Source organism: Arvicanthis niloticus, chromosome 22 (genome assembly GCF_011762505.2).
Source record: "Arvicanthis niloticus isolate mArvNil1 chromosome 22, mArvNil1.pat.X, whole genome shotgun sequence".
NCBI classification, from domain to species: domain Eukaryota; kingdom Metazoa; phylum Chordata; class Mammalia; order Rodentia; family Muridae; genus Arvicanthis; species Arvicanthis niloticus.
Genome location: NC_133429.1, coordinates 40,503,203 through 40,518,726, shown reverse-complemented (window position 1 = coordinate 40,518,726; position 15,524 = coordinate 40,503,203). Strand labels below are relative to the sequence as shown.

Sequence of the window (15,524 nt, the reverse complement as noted above, 5' to 3'; positions counted from 1 at the left end):
TGTCCTAGAGACTGGAGGGCAGCGGTCACTCGGTGTCAGTGAATCAGGGAGGGCGTGCGTGGCCGAGATGGAGGTGGAAGGGCAGCCCCTTCCTTCGTCCATGCTTGGGTCACCAGGCTCAGCCGCAGTCCCTCCTCGGGGCCTGACTTTCCGAGGTGACCCTCACACAACTAAGTTCTCTCCATGATAAATTGGGGAGAGGGGCTGGCTGGGCCACCGGGACAGGGGACAGGGGCCGGGGGTGGGGGGCGGCAGTATTGTCTGGGAGCAGCCATTAGGAGAGGTGTTTAGGGGCGTGATGGGAGAAGGAGGGGTCTCTGCAGCAATTTCGGGAGGAGGCCGGCCGCGGTAGGTTGCGCGGTAGTGCCGGGAGGGGCGTCGCAGGGGCGAGAGGGGGGGACCCGGGGAGAGGGCAGATGGCCGCAGGGGAGGCGCAGAGGGAGCCGGAGCCGCAGTTTTCCTGGGAGCGGAGGGCGGCTCTGCGGAAGATCGGAGGGGGTGGGACTCCCGGGGTGGCGGGTGGGGGTGGGGTGGCCGCCAGCCTGTGTGGCTGGGGCCGGGGGAGTCCGGGGCGGGGCCTCGGCTGGGGGGGCGGGGCCGGCCTTGTCGAGCGCGAGCCGCGGGGGCGAGCGTGTGTGCGAGTGTGCGCGGACGCGCGCGGGCCCGGGAGGAGACTCCCGAGCGTGTGGGTCCCGGCGGCCGCAGCCCGCTCCCCCGCGGCCCCGATGTGAGGGAATCGGGGAGGCCAGCGGTGCGGCAGGGGGAGGGCGAGGCATGTGCACGGGCCGGGGGGTCCAGCAGCCGCCCGAGGACGAGGGGGACGGCGGCGGCGAGGAGGAGAGCGGGGGGCTCGCGGCGGCGGGTCCGGGCCGAGGGGATGCAGCGGACTGCGTGTGTCTGGCTGTAGCGGGAGCGAGGCGGCGACCAGGCGCGGGGGACCCGCGTGAGGGGCGACCAGGAGGCGGCGGCGGCGGCGAGGCGTAGCGGCGGGACCGGCGGCGAGGGCAGCACTGCCATGCACGTTCCTCTCCCGCGGCCATGTTAACCAGGAAACCTTCGGCCGCCGCTCCCGCCGCCTACCCGACCGGTAAGGGCCCCGGGACTCTGTAGGCGACGCGGGGCGCGGGTTGTGCACGTTGGTGCCCCGGGGGATCCCTGAACCCGGCGGGTTGAGCGAGAGGTATCCGGAGCGCGACCCCGCCGCTGCGCCCTCTCGGTGGCTCGCCCTCCCCTCCCCCGGCCGGGCGACGTGGGCTCCGGAGCTCCGGCCCGGCGCTGCTCCCCGCCGGGTCGCGAACTTAACTTTGCAGCTGGCGGGTGCGCGCCGGGGAGCCGCGTCCCGACCCCCCTCGTTTCTCTCACGCCGCCGGCTTTTCCCGGGGCCGAGTGTCTCCTTCCAGTGGAAGAGGGGGTTCGCTGCCCATCGGGGCGGGGGCGGGGGTCCTGGGTGGCTCTCTTTTCCCCACCCTGACCCTCTTTTGTCTCCTCCCGCGCGTGGCTCCCAGGCCGAGGAGGGGACACCGCCGTTCGCCAGCTTCAGGCTTCCCCGGGGATCGGCGCGGGGGCTCCCCGAAGCGGAGTGGGGACCGGCCCGCCCTCCCCCATCGCCCTGCCGCCTCTCCGGGCCAGCAACGCTGCCACTACAGCCCACACGGTGAGACCTGGCTTCGGGAGGGTGCCAGGCAGACCCCTGGCTCGTTGGGTTCCGACTGTGGGAAGAGAGGGCCGAATCTCCACGCCCCTGGCAGGGGCCTGTCCTCGACGCCGCCCTCTGCAACTTGGGCGAGCCCCGAGCTGCTGCCACAAAGGAGATTCGTGGCGTGGGCCCCTCGCTTCCCTCTGGAGCTCGCCCACCCCAGAGCCCCTTTTCCTGGGAACTTCCTCTTTGCGTCCTCTTCCCCCTTTTTTCATCTCTGCTTCCTAGAGCTCCCTTCCCCCGACCCGGTAAACATCTACTCCCAACCCCAGGGGTAGTGGATATTTATAGAAACGTATGTGTTAGGGGACAGCTAGGCTACCCTGCCCGGAAAATCGATCCCCCAAAGAGCCTCTGAGGCCTGGCTCCAGCCAGCAGGGAGCACCCGCCAATTGTCCCCCGCGTGTGTAAGCATGTTTTATGAGAGCTACAGGTTTGGGCACAGCAGAAATTGTAATTAACGTTAACAAAAATAAGAACTAGAGCAGTAGTCAAAACAAAACAATCCACTCCTGTAGGATTCTCAGCGTGGATATTGCTCAGAAGGAAAGGGGCAGCTTTGCTTTGTAGGTGGCAGGGGAAGGGCACCTGACAAGGGCTGTGGTCCCTTGAGGCCCTGAGGAGAAGGAGAGCGGAGCCTGGGACTGCTGGCTGCAGGGCTGCTGGATTCGACTTAAGCATGTACCTTTCCTCAGCTCCCAGCGATGGCCTTTGGATGGTAACCATGAGCCTAGAAGAGGTGTGCCCCTGCAGAAGGTGATGGTTTCAAAGGTCTCTTTCCCAAAGGCTCTCTGGGAGTGTGAGCAACCTAGGATGGTTTCTGTGTGAGGTTGCTTGCAGGACAGAGGATTTTGTTGCCAAGTGTAAGTTGCTTGAAAGCACCCACCAGTGGTTTGTGGCCTGCAGGGAGCGTCTCTGGGGGGTCGTGTGCGACTGAAACTTGTTTATCACAGGAGAGGTGAAGAAGACAGACTTTAGTTGTGCTGGAGACATACAAGAGAGGTAGACAATTTCATAGACATGTTTTGTTACTCTTTCTGTTTTTCTCGGTTAGTCTATCTTAGGGGCTGGGGATTCATTACGCAGGGATTAACTCATCTGGATCGTACTGTTGCTGGGAAAAGATCCTGCAGGTAGTAGGGACGTTATTGCCACAAGGGCATCCTAGAAAGAACCACCATTGGTTTTAGAAGTTTGGATTGTGTGTGTGTGTGTGTATGTGTGTGTGTGTGTGTGTGTGTGTGTGTGTGTGTGTGTGTGGTTTTGGCTGGTTTAGAATCATCTGACAGTTTGGAAAATACAGCGTCCATCCCCCGCAACCCCAATGTGTTGGTGTGATCATGTTACATATTGTGAACTGGAAAAGAAATAACTTAGTTTGCATCTGATTCTCAATTTTTGTAAGGATGGCCTTTACCCGATCAGAATGTCTTTGCGATTGAAATATGTCATGGGACTGGGAGAAGGAAAAGTTGCCACTAGCTCAACAGCCTGTGTGGCAATAGAAAGGAAAAGACATAAAGGTGATTTCGGGATAGATGCCTATGCTGTGCTGTAGCCTGTGTGTGACGTGGCTGTTTTTAACTGAAGGGTGAATTTCAGTTGCTCTGCATCCTTGGATGCTCCGCTTTGAAAGTGAAGCTTTGTGCTTCAAATGTGATTAGTTTTGACTTGGTTTGTGTAACATGACAGGCTTCCCAGCTCAGGGTCATTAAGAAGCACAGAGTTTATCTGGCTTCTTTGTGTGTTACCTGAGGATGCAGACTTCACAGGTTAACTGAGCTGTCAGGAGTCCGTAGACAACTCAAATATGTATTACGGAGTCACACACCCTCCGAGTCTTCATTAATGTACCACGTGGGACTGCTAGTTCTGGGAACCAGTATTAGCTTTATTATAAATACTAGAACCTTTGCAGATTTAGAGCCCCAGGTCTTCCATAATTTCAGAAGTGTTTATGTGTTTGTTTCCGGAGCAACTACACCTTGGAGGAACTGTGGAGGAATGACTGAGGGAGAAAGGTTAGTAAGAAAAATGAATGGAACAGGCCCATCTTCCCCCTTAAACACGTGACAGGATTATGAACTTTGGAATTTTCCATGGTAGTTTGCTTTCTATTTTTTTGTATGACTTTTATTGTATACCATAGCAATTTAGTTTAGGTTAGCTTGTCCTAAAAGAAAAAACAGTAAGTATCTTGATTCTCATTGACTTTTAAAAAAAAAAAAAAATAATATATGGGAGATGATAAAATATTTGAAATCTTTTCATTTCTATAAATTCGAAGATATTGGTATATATCTTTATAACTTTTAGTGTTTAAATTACTCATCAATGATTTTTTTTCAACTCCACTATTTTATTCCCATAACACCACACAACATTTCTAAGATGATTTGGGGAGGCTTTAAAACACCCAGAAGTCTTAACATGAGAAGCATCTGTTGCTTGCCATTTTGGTATCGCAAGAGAATGATAAAGTGCCAGACTTCTTAGCCTGTTGTCTGATAGAATTTTCAGTACTAAAATATTGTGTGTTCCGAGGAGGGCTTTTATGGGTCTCTCCACTTTAATGCATGCATTTGTGGAGAGTTAAACCATTACCTTGGTTTCAGCTTGTATTCTTAAATGTGACATAGTGTGCTACCTTAGCGAATAGGGCCAACACAAGGTCACTGACTTCAAGGGGCTGATGTGAGAGGGAAGAGTTTTCAGTATCCTTGTGTTTATGATCTGGTCCTGGCATATCTGGCCTTTCTGGGTGCCCCTCCTCCAAACTCCTCATGTGTCAGTTTTGTGCATTTGATTTTGGTTGTGATTTCAGGTTCCTGCCCAAAAGTCTTCTTACTGGAACCGTCAAGTAAATATACTTTAACTCCTGGAATGTTTAAGGCTCTTGGGTGTTGTTAAGATGTCTGCCTCAGGTACTTTTTAACCAGCTGTCCTTTGCCTCGGAGGCCCAGCAAGATCTTGTGACTTGAGCCTCTTGGGATATTTCCCAACTCCCTCAGTGTTGATTTCATGTTTTCTTTTGAAGATGCAAACACCATCCATCACGAAAGAATGACTCCAAGAGACATTTCTTGATGTGTGTGCTTCTAGTCAGGAGATACTCGTTAAATTCCCACTGTGTACCTGAGTTTATGTTGTTGAGGACTTAAGAAAAATAAGAGGTGACTCTCTCCCTGTAATTTCTCAGCAGCCAGATAGATGGGTGCAATTTTTGTCAAACCAGAGTGAAATGAAGCAGTGAGCACACTGGGGGAGGGGGAGCTAGATTTAATAGAGGATATGAGAGTTATGGGCTTTGAAGAATGGGTAGGAGTTTATCATCTGAACAGTAGAAAGAAGGCGATTCAAACCAGTGTCTGAAAGCAGCATCTGAAAAGGACAGAGGTCATAACTGTCACCTGCTCAGTCCTCTACCAAGCACTTTCCACATGCAACCTCTTTAATCCCCCTAATAGCCCTAATGAGGCAGCTTGGGACCTTTTCACACACAAGGACACTGCAGTTCAGAGAGATTAAGTCAATAGCCCAGAGTTACAGAGTGACTGCGGGAGCTGCATTCACTTCATGTGTGACAATCTCTGGGCTCTTTAGAGAGCCCACAAGAGACGGTGTGAAAAGGCACAGGATGTCTGGGTCTTGGGAGTTCAGCCTTGTTCCTCTGAGATGGATAGATCAGACTGGAGGGGTTCAGGCCAGATGTCTTCTTACTGCATGCGTTGGCTGTGGTGGCGGCATGTAGCCATGGGCCATAAGCAAGAACAGCCTCAGACAGACAGTGTGTACATGCCAAGTCTAGAGACACTGTGGAGAAAGATTTGAAGAGTTTAGGCTATGAAGCAGGGCTGGTCTGGGTCTACCTCTGCCTGCATATCCTCCTCAGTTGTCCCAGTGAAAACAAGCAGTAATATGGCAACATGTAGCTCTTAGAAAGGGCATGCAGGGCTGGACACAGGAGGCTTCATGGTAGTTTGGGAAGAGTGCAGATCCTGAGAGGGTTTCCCAGGTATACACTGTCAGGGACTCCCAGGTATTCTGCCAGATTGACTATTTGGAAAGAGAAAGGTTTGTTTTTGTTTTTTGTTTTTATTTTTTAACTTTCATCGTTGGTGTTTATTTGTTTGTTTTAAAGTTGAAGATTATGATAACAAAACATTTGGCTTTATAAAGAAGAGTTAAGAGTTTGTTTGAGTTGCCTGTGGGAGTGAAAACTCATTAGTAGCCCAGCAGAAGGGGCTTGAGTCCAGGAGGCACAGATAGGCGTGTCTGCAAGAGACAGGGTAGGCTCCAGCCAATGAGGGGCGCTCCTGACGTCGCAGCTGTGCTCAGCGTTGGCTAGGACATTATAGGAGTGGAAAAGCAAGAGAATGGAAGTCTGGACCCACCTGTCAGCAAGGGGACATGGATCCTGCAAAAGAATGCCAAGAGAAGGCAGCTGGCGAGAGAGATGGTGGACCAACGTATGGGCAACTTCTTTACTTCTGGCCACTAAAATATTTGAAAGAATTTTTTTTTTTTTGGATTATACAAAAATTAATTATAATAACCTAAACCAGAGTGAATTCTCCATGCTCAAGAAGTGTTATGGTGCTAGCATTTTAGGAATCCTTAAACTCCCAAGGTTGATTTTACCCTTAATGTGCTTCGTGAGTTGTCTAGCATAGATCTGGATGATGCAGGCACAGATCTGAAGTAATCTCCCTCTGGCCCTGAGGACACAGACTTTAAACCTTGAGTCCTTTTTATTCCTGGTGCTTTAAAGACTACAGAGGAATGAGGACTCCGAGATGAATGGAGCTTTTAAAGGAAAACAGTGCACAGACTGGGCACAGTGGAGCAAGGCAGCACCTAGCACTTTAGAGGCAGGAGGTTGGAAGCAGTGGTTTTCCCTAGCCCACAAGGCTAGCATTTGCAAGCAAGTTCTCGGCTAACTCTGAAGTCTTCAAAACCTGGGAAAGCGAAGGAAAGGACAAACAAGTTTGTATTACCTTTATTATGTGTTCAAAGCTTTTCTGATGTGTTTTATGGACTACCTTGCTTTTGAAGTTGAAAAAGATACCAACTCCCTTAGTAGAACAGAAAGTCACCTCACGTGGAGAATCATTGATGGGTTTGATCCAGGAAATCTGCTGAAAGTCTCTCTGGGAAATAAAATTCTTGATTCGGTAAAGGCGTAGTCCCAAGTACTGGCTTCCTTCTTCTGTTTTAGAAGTAAGCAAAGAGTCTCACTCCATAGATGGTCATTATGCTTGCTGTTTGTCAGTTCAAAAGAGAAAGAAGACCATGGCCTGCTAGTGTGGAAGGTTGGGATTTCATTTTATAATCCAGCTGCTCCCAAACCGTTTCTTGAATTACCATGCTACCCTACAGTGTACGCCTGTTCTTTCAGAAATATGAATAACGCAAAACAGAGGACTTAGCACCGAGGAAATATAGAACTCATTTACTGTAAATTCCCAATGGGCAGGATTCCCAGCACTTTGTCACTTGTCCCTTACTAATACTGGTTGAATGAGTGAGGTAGATTATGGTGACAAGTTGATTCTTTGAGGTCTCAAGTAAGAATCCACCAGCAGGCTGCTTGAAGGAAATCCCAAGCCGACTCAGGATAGGAAAAGGAGGTCTCTTCCTTTGCCTTGTCAAGTTTTGTTTAGATGAGACTATTCCGGGATGGCATGTGTACCAGAAATTGCTACTTTGTATTTTGTATTCGTTACTGTTTTCTTTGCTGTGAGCAAATACCTGTCAAGAACCAATTTAAAGGAGGAAGAGTTTATTTGGGCTGCAATTTAAGAAGGGCTATACTGTCAGGGCAGTGATGGCGGCGCATAGTAACAGGAACCTGAGGCAGCTGGGTCACACTGTTTCTGCAGGCAGGAAGTGGAGAGAAGAGCATGATAGTGTTTGAATTACTGTGCTTATATGGTCAAACCCCAGGCCATGGAAAAGTGCGACCACATACATATATATGCATGTGTATATGTGTATATGTATATACATATATACATACACATAATACACATACACATATATATATGTTGGATCTTCCCACTTCAGTTAACTCAATCTAGAAGCTATTTAAGGGACATGCACAGAGGTTTGTCTCTTAGGTGATTCTAGATCCTTTGACGGTGGCAGTCTCAACAGCCTGTAGAAATCCATGCATGGGTACTGAGCCGCAGTGGACCAGAGGCCCCAAACTGATTGGCAGTTGCTCAATTTGTTGGACAAAATGACCTTAACTGATTATAAAGTCACCAACACCCAGAAACTAAACAACAGGTTGAGTGTTCGCAAGAGTAAACAGGGCACACATATCTACATGAGACTGTCAATAGAAGCATATTTTGTTTGTTGCTATGTGTGTTCTCCCAGGTCAATTATAACTTCCAGGGAAGAAGGAAACACGGCGTGTTTTGGGAGGAGGCCTAGACACGTAAGGCACCACTGGACAAATGTGATTCCCCATCCTCGTGTAAATAAAGAATGCCTAAATGGAGTGTGTAAGACACGGTGGACTGGGTGTGGGCAGCAGGGTAGATGGCACTTGTTTGTGCGTTACCTGTTTCATTTCCAGATAGATATGGCTCAAAACACCCACCGTGTGCCAGGCCTGTTATTAAACAGTAGGTACAGGATGGTAACATGAGCGCTTGATCCTTACTAATACTGGTTGAATGAGTGAGGTAGATTATGGTGACAAGTTGATTCTTTGAGGTCTCAAGTAAGAATCCACCAGCTGGCTGCTTGAAGGAAATCCCAAACCAGAAAACTTACTCCAAGGACCTGGCTACGTAGGGGTGCCACTCCCAGGGCTGTCTTATGTATCCTAACCCTGCCCAGTCTACTGTTTTGTTTTGTTTTTTTCCCCACTGTCTTGCCTATAACCAGCCTAGTCGTTCTCTCTGCTGGTGTATGTTCATGGGACAGCTTAGGGACACATTGCTTTCCATTTAGTAAAACCGGTTGTGGCTGTTTGTAAAGATGGGACTGGGTTAATGGGAACCTTTCCAAAAATCATCCTTGTAGAGACCGGGGCCCTTCCTTTCTGTTTACGCTTCTTGTCTGCATTCCAGATTGGCGGCGGTAAGCACACCATGAATGACCACCTCCACCTCAGCAGCCACAGCCACGGACAGATCCAGGTTCAGCAGCTGTTTGAGGATAACAGTAACAAAAGGACAGTGCTCACAACGCAACCCAATGGGCTTACTACGGTGGGCAAGACGGGCTTGCCTGTGGTGCCAGAGCGGCAGCTGGAGAGCATTCACAGACGGCAGGGGAGTTCCACCTCTCTGAAGTCCATGGAAAGCATGGGGAAGGTAAAAGCCAGCCCCATGACACCCGAACAAGCGATGAAGCAATACATGCAAAAACTCACAGCCTTCGAACACCATGAGATTTTTAGCTACCCTGAAATATACTTCCTGGGTCCAAATGCAAAGAAACGCCAAGGCATGACCGGTGGACCCAACAATGGCGGTTATGACGATGACCAGGGATCATACGTGCAGGTGCCCCATGATCATGTGGCTTACAGGTACGAGGTCCTCAAGGTCATTGGGAAGGGGAGCTTTGGGCAGGTGGTCAAAGCCTATGACCACAAAGTCCACCAGCACGTGGCCCTGAAGATGGTGCGGAACGAGAAGCGCTTCCACCGGCAGGCAGCTGAGGAGATCCGGATCTTGGAACACCTACGAAAGCAGGACAAGGACAACACCATGAACGTCATCCACATGCTGGAGAACTTCACCTTCCGAAACCACATCTGCATGACGTTTGAGTTGTTGAGCATGAACCTCTACGAGCTCATCAAGAAGAATAAATTCCAGGGCTTCAGCCTGCCTCTGGTGCGCAAGTTTGCCCACTCGATTCTGCAATGTTTGGATGCTTTGCACAAGAACAGAATAATCCACTGTGACCTTAAGCCCGAGAACATTTTGTTAAAGCAGCAGGGTCGAAGCAGTATTAAAGTGATTGACTTTGGCTCCAGTTGTTATGAGCACCAGCGCGTCTACACGTACATCCAGTCACGCTTTTACCGGGCTCCGGAAGTGATCCTTGGAGCCAGGTATGGCATGCCCATTGACATGTGGAGCCTGGGTTGCATCCTCGCGGAGCTCCTGACAGGTTATCCCCTCTTGCCTGGGGAGGATGAAGGGGACCAGCTGGCTTGTATGATCGAGCTTTTGGGCATGCCGTCTCAAAAACTCCTGGATGCTTCCAAACGAGCCAAAAATTTCGTGAGCTCCAAGGGTTACCCCCGATACTGCACTGTTACGACTCTTTCAGATGGCTCTGTGGTCCTCAATGGAGGCCGATCCCGGAGAGGGAAACTGAGGGGTCCGCCAGAGAGCAGAGAGTGGGGGAACGCACTGAAGGGGTGTGATGATCCTCTTTTCCTTGACTTCTTAAAACAGTGTTTGGAGTGGGATCCCGCAGTCCGCATGACCCCGGGCCAGGCTTTGCGGCACCCGTGGCTTCGGAGGCGCTTGCCAAAGCCTCCAACCGGGGAGAAGACAGCGGTGAAGAGGGTCACAGAGAGTACTGGTGCTATCACCTCCATTTCCAAGTTACCTCCACCTTCCAGCTCAGCTTCCAAGCTGAGGACTAATTTGGCACAGATGACAGATGCCAATGGGAATATTCAGCAGAGGACAGTGTTGCCGAAACTCGTTAGCTGAGTGAGCTCCAGTCCCCTGATGCTGGCAATCTGAAAAACCGCGTCATAGCTGAGCCTTACTGGGTTGAAAAAGTGTAGCTCAGACCTGTTTTTATTTGCTCAATAACTCGACTCATTTGTATCTTTTCAGCACTTGATGTAAGACTGTTTTGTTTTTATAAAATACACGGGGACAATGCTTTAAGTTTTTATACTTTCTGAAACTGTTTTGTTTTTTTGGGTTTTTTTTGGTTTTGTTTTTCTTCCTTGTGTTCTAAATGAACGGTGAGCCTTACTGTAATTAGTGTGGCAGAGTAATCACATCGGTGGCAGGCCATTGATTCTTCATGACTGCCACACATTTACAGATTGGTCAAACACATTCACTCTGTTTTCATGGTTCGTCCCTACTCCCCAGGGAGGTGGTCCCCAGAGGCCCTCCTCTCTCCAAGCTCCAGGTTCACACGGAAGCAGCTCACCTTGTTTCCATTTTCCATAAATTAATCTGGGTCAGAGTGGAGGAGGAAGAAGGGGGGAGGGTCGGGGTGAAAAATCTCTAAGGAAAACTGCACTTTCGAGATTTTCTTTCTTTCTTTCTTTCTTTCTTTCTTTCTTTCTTTTTTTTTTTTTTTCCTCACCGTCTGTTCAAATGATTACAAAATAGGATTGCCCGCTTTTTAACTGCCCACTTAACATTCTGACGTCCTTAAGCCACCGAGCAGCATTTAGTGGATAAGTGGAAATGGAGATGTGTGAATTCCTTCCCAGGCTCTGGGATGATGGCGGGGCTGTCATGATCAGGAAGCCTTCTGGTTACAGAATTGCTTTTGCACCTAATTTTAAGGACCTCCCCCATGTTCCCTGCTACCTTTTCTCTTGATCATTTCTCTTCTACCACACACACACCTGTTGCCTGCGTTTAGTTTGTCTTTTTTCCTTCAGCTGTCCATCCCAGACTGCTAACAGAGACATTTCAGCTGCCATTATGTCTACAGTTTTCCAAAAGAACAGCGGCCTAGCTACCTAAGGTGGGGATTTCCATAGTTCCAAAGAAGATTTAGCCTACCGACTGGAGTCAGCTCGAACTGCCGGTGCTGCAGGGGTTCCCTTAGCCTGGGGAAGCATCAACTCTTTCGTTAGAAAGAAAAGGGGTTGAAAAGGGAGGAGAAATTTCCACGCCAAGTTAAATGGTCTGACTTATTCTCTGATTCACTAGAAGAGCCACAGGGGGAGAACAAAACAATTCCTCTGTTTAGTTGATTTTCTTTTGTATCGCACTGAGTGTTTTTGTGAGGAATGACGCTTTACCTGAGAGAGTAACTGAGAGTTAGGTAAAAGAATATTTTCTTCTCTGAATAATAATTATTTTCACAGTGAAAATTTCAGTATTTTATCACTAATGTATGAATGGTGATATATATCAATTTCAAGGCACGTGGAAAGAATTTTTTTAGTATGTGCAATTTAATAGAGAAAGATTTCTGCCTGTTTGGACAATAGGTTTTGGATAGTAAAAATTAGGATAAATAATCTTTTATATGCACAGATATTATTGTATTGCCTGTAAATCGATTTACAAGTACTTAAAGCATGGTCCCCAATGAGGCCAAGAAGAGTTTCCGGTTATGTTTTTGTTTTGTTTTGTTTTGTTTTTTTAATTCTATGTTTTCTCTTACTTAAAAAAAAAAAAAGAAAAGAAAAGAAAAAAAGAAAAAGAAAAAAAAAACAAATAGAAAGTGTCATTTTGAATAAAACATTTTTTTTTTATCTTGAGACTTTGCCAGTTGATGGTGGAAAAGAATAATGCTCAGGAATTGTTTCAAATATTTGCCAAAAATCAGTAATAAGATTAGCTTATTAATAAGTTAGTACTATCGCTGTTTGCTTTACTATTTAAGGATGTCATTGCTAAATTAATTTGCACCCCTGTACTTAGCAAGTAAAGCTTATTTTCCCTGAGTCCAATTCTTTAGCATACTATACACAGTTCTGTGTAATCTGTGAAGTGCAATAATATGTCAGTTACATACTAATGCTCATGTGACAGTCCCCCCCAACCAGTGGCTTAGAGGGCTTAAAAACTGTATTTATTTTTTAAAACTTGGCTTAAAGGCATAAGAAGTATAAAAAGTTTGGTCTGGGGACTTTGTGAAGCTATGAGACTCTTAGCGATAATTCTTGTCTTTAGGTCGTTAAAATAAATTTTTTTTAAAATGGAAGCTATTTCCCTTTCCAGGGCCCCTTTCCTCTGTTTTCACTTGGTTGCCGCGGGAGCCTGAGCCTTAGCCTGACGTCACTAACTCCCCTAGAGTGTCACTATCCTTGCAACGGTTTAGAACTGGACTGAGATGGCTTGTCTTCCCCCCCCCACCACACAAAATTGGTTCTTTGTAAATGCCAGCAGAATATTTGTGATGAGCTTTCCCCATACATGGAACCGGAAACTTTAAAACCAACTATCATGTGCTGCGAGGCTTTTTCTGTTCCTTCTCTTTTTCCCAACTACAATGAAATTTCCTTTATTCATAAAAACCGTTTCAGCATTTACTGATACCGCTGCTTTGAGGAAAATCCTATTTAATTATTGTGTCTAAAATGAAGCTGTTGCCTCTTCATCATTTTAACCTAAATAAAGGGCTCTGATAGGCTACTAGGAGTTGGCTTGGAAACCATCCTTGGTCTCACAGGTTACTGTTGTCTGGGGATGTCTGAGCTGTTTTCAGATTTAGGAATAGCACAGTGTCGTCTCGTCGTTGGTTGCAGTCTCACTTGGCTCTGTTTCTTGCACTACTAGAGTGTTCTTAGCACAACTGTGGAACACGGAGGGATGCGAGGCAGTGTAGATTAACATCGTAGAGGAGAGCTTGTGCCCTTAGTGTTAATAATGTGCCTTTTGTTCCGAATGCCATGTTACGGGGCATGCATTTTCTGGCCTCTTTAACTCTTTGAACGAGGGGTGGTAAAGATGGAGACCACCTCTGCAAAGATAACATCTGTCTTAAATATCTAGATTTCTAGGCCTTAATAGAAACCATAAGGCGTGAATCATCATTGGGCGCTGAGCAAGATAACTATTGGTTAGCTACACCAGGAATTCCCACGTTTAAGAGGTTAAAGATGGTCTTTGTTGTATCTTAACATCAGACTGATTTTTTAAACGATACTTTTTTTTTTTGTTATGCTAACACTAGACAAAATCAACTGTATTTGTAAAAATTTACCTCAAACCATTTAATTTTATAGTATGATTAATCCCAGGGCATTTGGTATGAACCAAAGTGCATTCCTTTTTTTATGTGCCTGGCTCTAGTGAGGATGGCCAGGGATTTTTACAATTTGGGTGCATGGCATTTAAGCCACTTTTAAACTTACTGGGTGGTGTGGAGCCCTGTCAGGTGACTCCATCAGAATGTTGGAAAACCACTTTAGGCATCAGTAGCATTGGGCCATATTGGAATCTTAAAAGAGTGAATTATTTTAAAGAGAACATTCATTTTTGTAATTTTTTTCATCAAGACTATTTCTGGTAAGCAGATTTTTTTTTTTTAAATAATAAAAAAAAAATCAACTGATTTGGTTGGTAAAGGTTTTAATATTGCCCAACATAATGCTGTGGGAGCATTTAAAAAAAAACAAAAGTATTTGTGGACTCTCTGTTTTTAGGGGCTTGTACATCTCTCTGCTATGGACATATATACGATACATTGTAATTATATCAGGCTCAACTGCTGCAGTTTGTCTAGGCGGGGGCTTGGGTTTTTAATCGAGCAACACCTTAGACACGTGACTGTATTAATGCTGCAACTGTATGTACTGAAAATATGTGAAACGGTTGAATGTGGACTGTGTATATATGTATGTACAGATTTCCGTGAGATGCTGCTGTCGCCACTTAACATGTAAAGTGTTCTAGTGGGGTTTGAATCCTAGTGGCCAGTTCTATGATACTGTATGCATTGTACAGCCGGAGGCAGAAGTAAGACTGTTTAGTGAATATTTGTTAAATTTTATTGTTGTGGCCAGAGATAATTTCAGAATAAAATTTTAATGTCCTACCTTACTTCTCACCCCTTTTCTAACTATAATCTCACCCTGTTTCTGGTATGATTATTCCTGGTTTGCTAAACCTGGGGAGACTTTAGCACGTCAAGTACCTTGAGATGATAAAACCGTCCATTGTTTCTTCACTATAAATACGCAGATTCTGAGTTTTGTTTTTTTTTTTGTTTTTGTTTTTGTTTTTTTTATGAGGTTTTAGGAAGAAACCCCCTACTAAATCAGAGCTCTTGAGATAATTCTATTTCTCTTTGGTAACTTCCTGTTAGTTTTTCTTTATATGGTATCTGTTACATCCCATACCATTCTAGAGCTTCAAATTCTTTGATCCTTCAGGCTTGAGGGGAGCTCACTCAGGTCTTCCCTGATATTCCTCATTCTTCCCTGTGTACATGTCAGGTCAGTTATCTGAAGATGTTCTCGGGCCTGCCTTTCAGAAACGCATGCTTTCACTACTTTTATCGTTGGTGTTCTCCATGGTTCACATTTTGGGGTTTTGGTGTCTCCTGACATGGTTGGGTCAGGAAATAAGGCTTGTGAGCTGTGACTAACTCAGGATGTGTTGAGTTAACTCACTTAACATGAACCGATGACAACAAGCAAGGTAATAAGTACATCAGACATTGCAGGGACATAATAATGGCTGCTTACTCCACATCCAGTGTAAAAGCACAACACACAGAATCAGTCAACCACAGAATCAACCAAAGGACAGCAAAACCAATGAACACGATGTATATGAAAAGGTGACTCAGGAAAGACCAGTTGCCACTCCTCTTACCAAATCCAAGTTTGTTCTTAAGTCAATTAAGGCTATATTCTCTTTGAGTCTCTAGAACTGGTTGCCTTTTGGAATCAGCAAGTATATAAATAAGTATTCAGAAATAAGGGACTTTAGAGCTGCTTTCAAACCAGCCTTAGAGAATGTCCCTTGTTAGTGCTGACTTGGGTCTTTCCGAGAAGGGAGGGCTTCACTTGCTGTTCTGTTTCCGAAAGGACTTTAGAAGAGACCGGAAACCACGAGTATCTGTGGCTTTGCTTCGTCTCGTTTGTTTCTTCTAGTTTAAATTACACCTCTTTTCCTTCAGACTTAACACAAAT

The 15,524-nt window shown here is 46.7% G+C and overlaps 1 protein-coding gene across 4 annotated transcripts; it reads left to right on the top strand.

The window, feature by feature from the left end:
- Positions 1–640: 640 nt before the first annotated feature.
- On the top strand, positions 641–14,427 carry Dyrk2 (dual specificity tyrosine phosphorylation regulated kinase 2). Of its 4 annotated transcripts, XM_076920314.1 has the most exons (3): positions 641–1,087; positions 1,506–1,654; positions 8,782–14,427. In XM_076920314.1, exons 1-3 carry the CDS (start codon positions 1,039–1,041, stop codon positions 10,387–10,389), a joined length of 1,806 nt encoding a protein of 601 aa, XP_076776429.1. In that variant the 5' UTR covers positions 641–1,038; the 3' UTR covers positions 10,390–14,427. The 4 variants fall into 4 exon arrangements, with proteins under 4 accessions (XP_076776429.1, XP_076776431.1, XP_076776430.1 ...); XM_076920316.1 differs by lacking the exons at positions 641–1,087; positions 1,506–1,654 and adding an exon at positions 1,761–2,452; XM_076920315.1 differs by lacking the exons at positions 641–1,087; positions 1,506–1,654 and adding an exon at positions 1,761–2,559.
- The last annotated feature ends 1,097 nt before the right edge of the window (positions 14,428–15,524 follow it).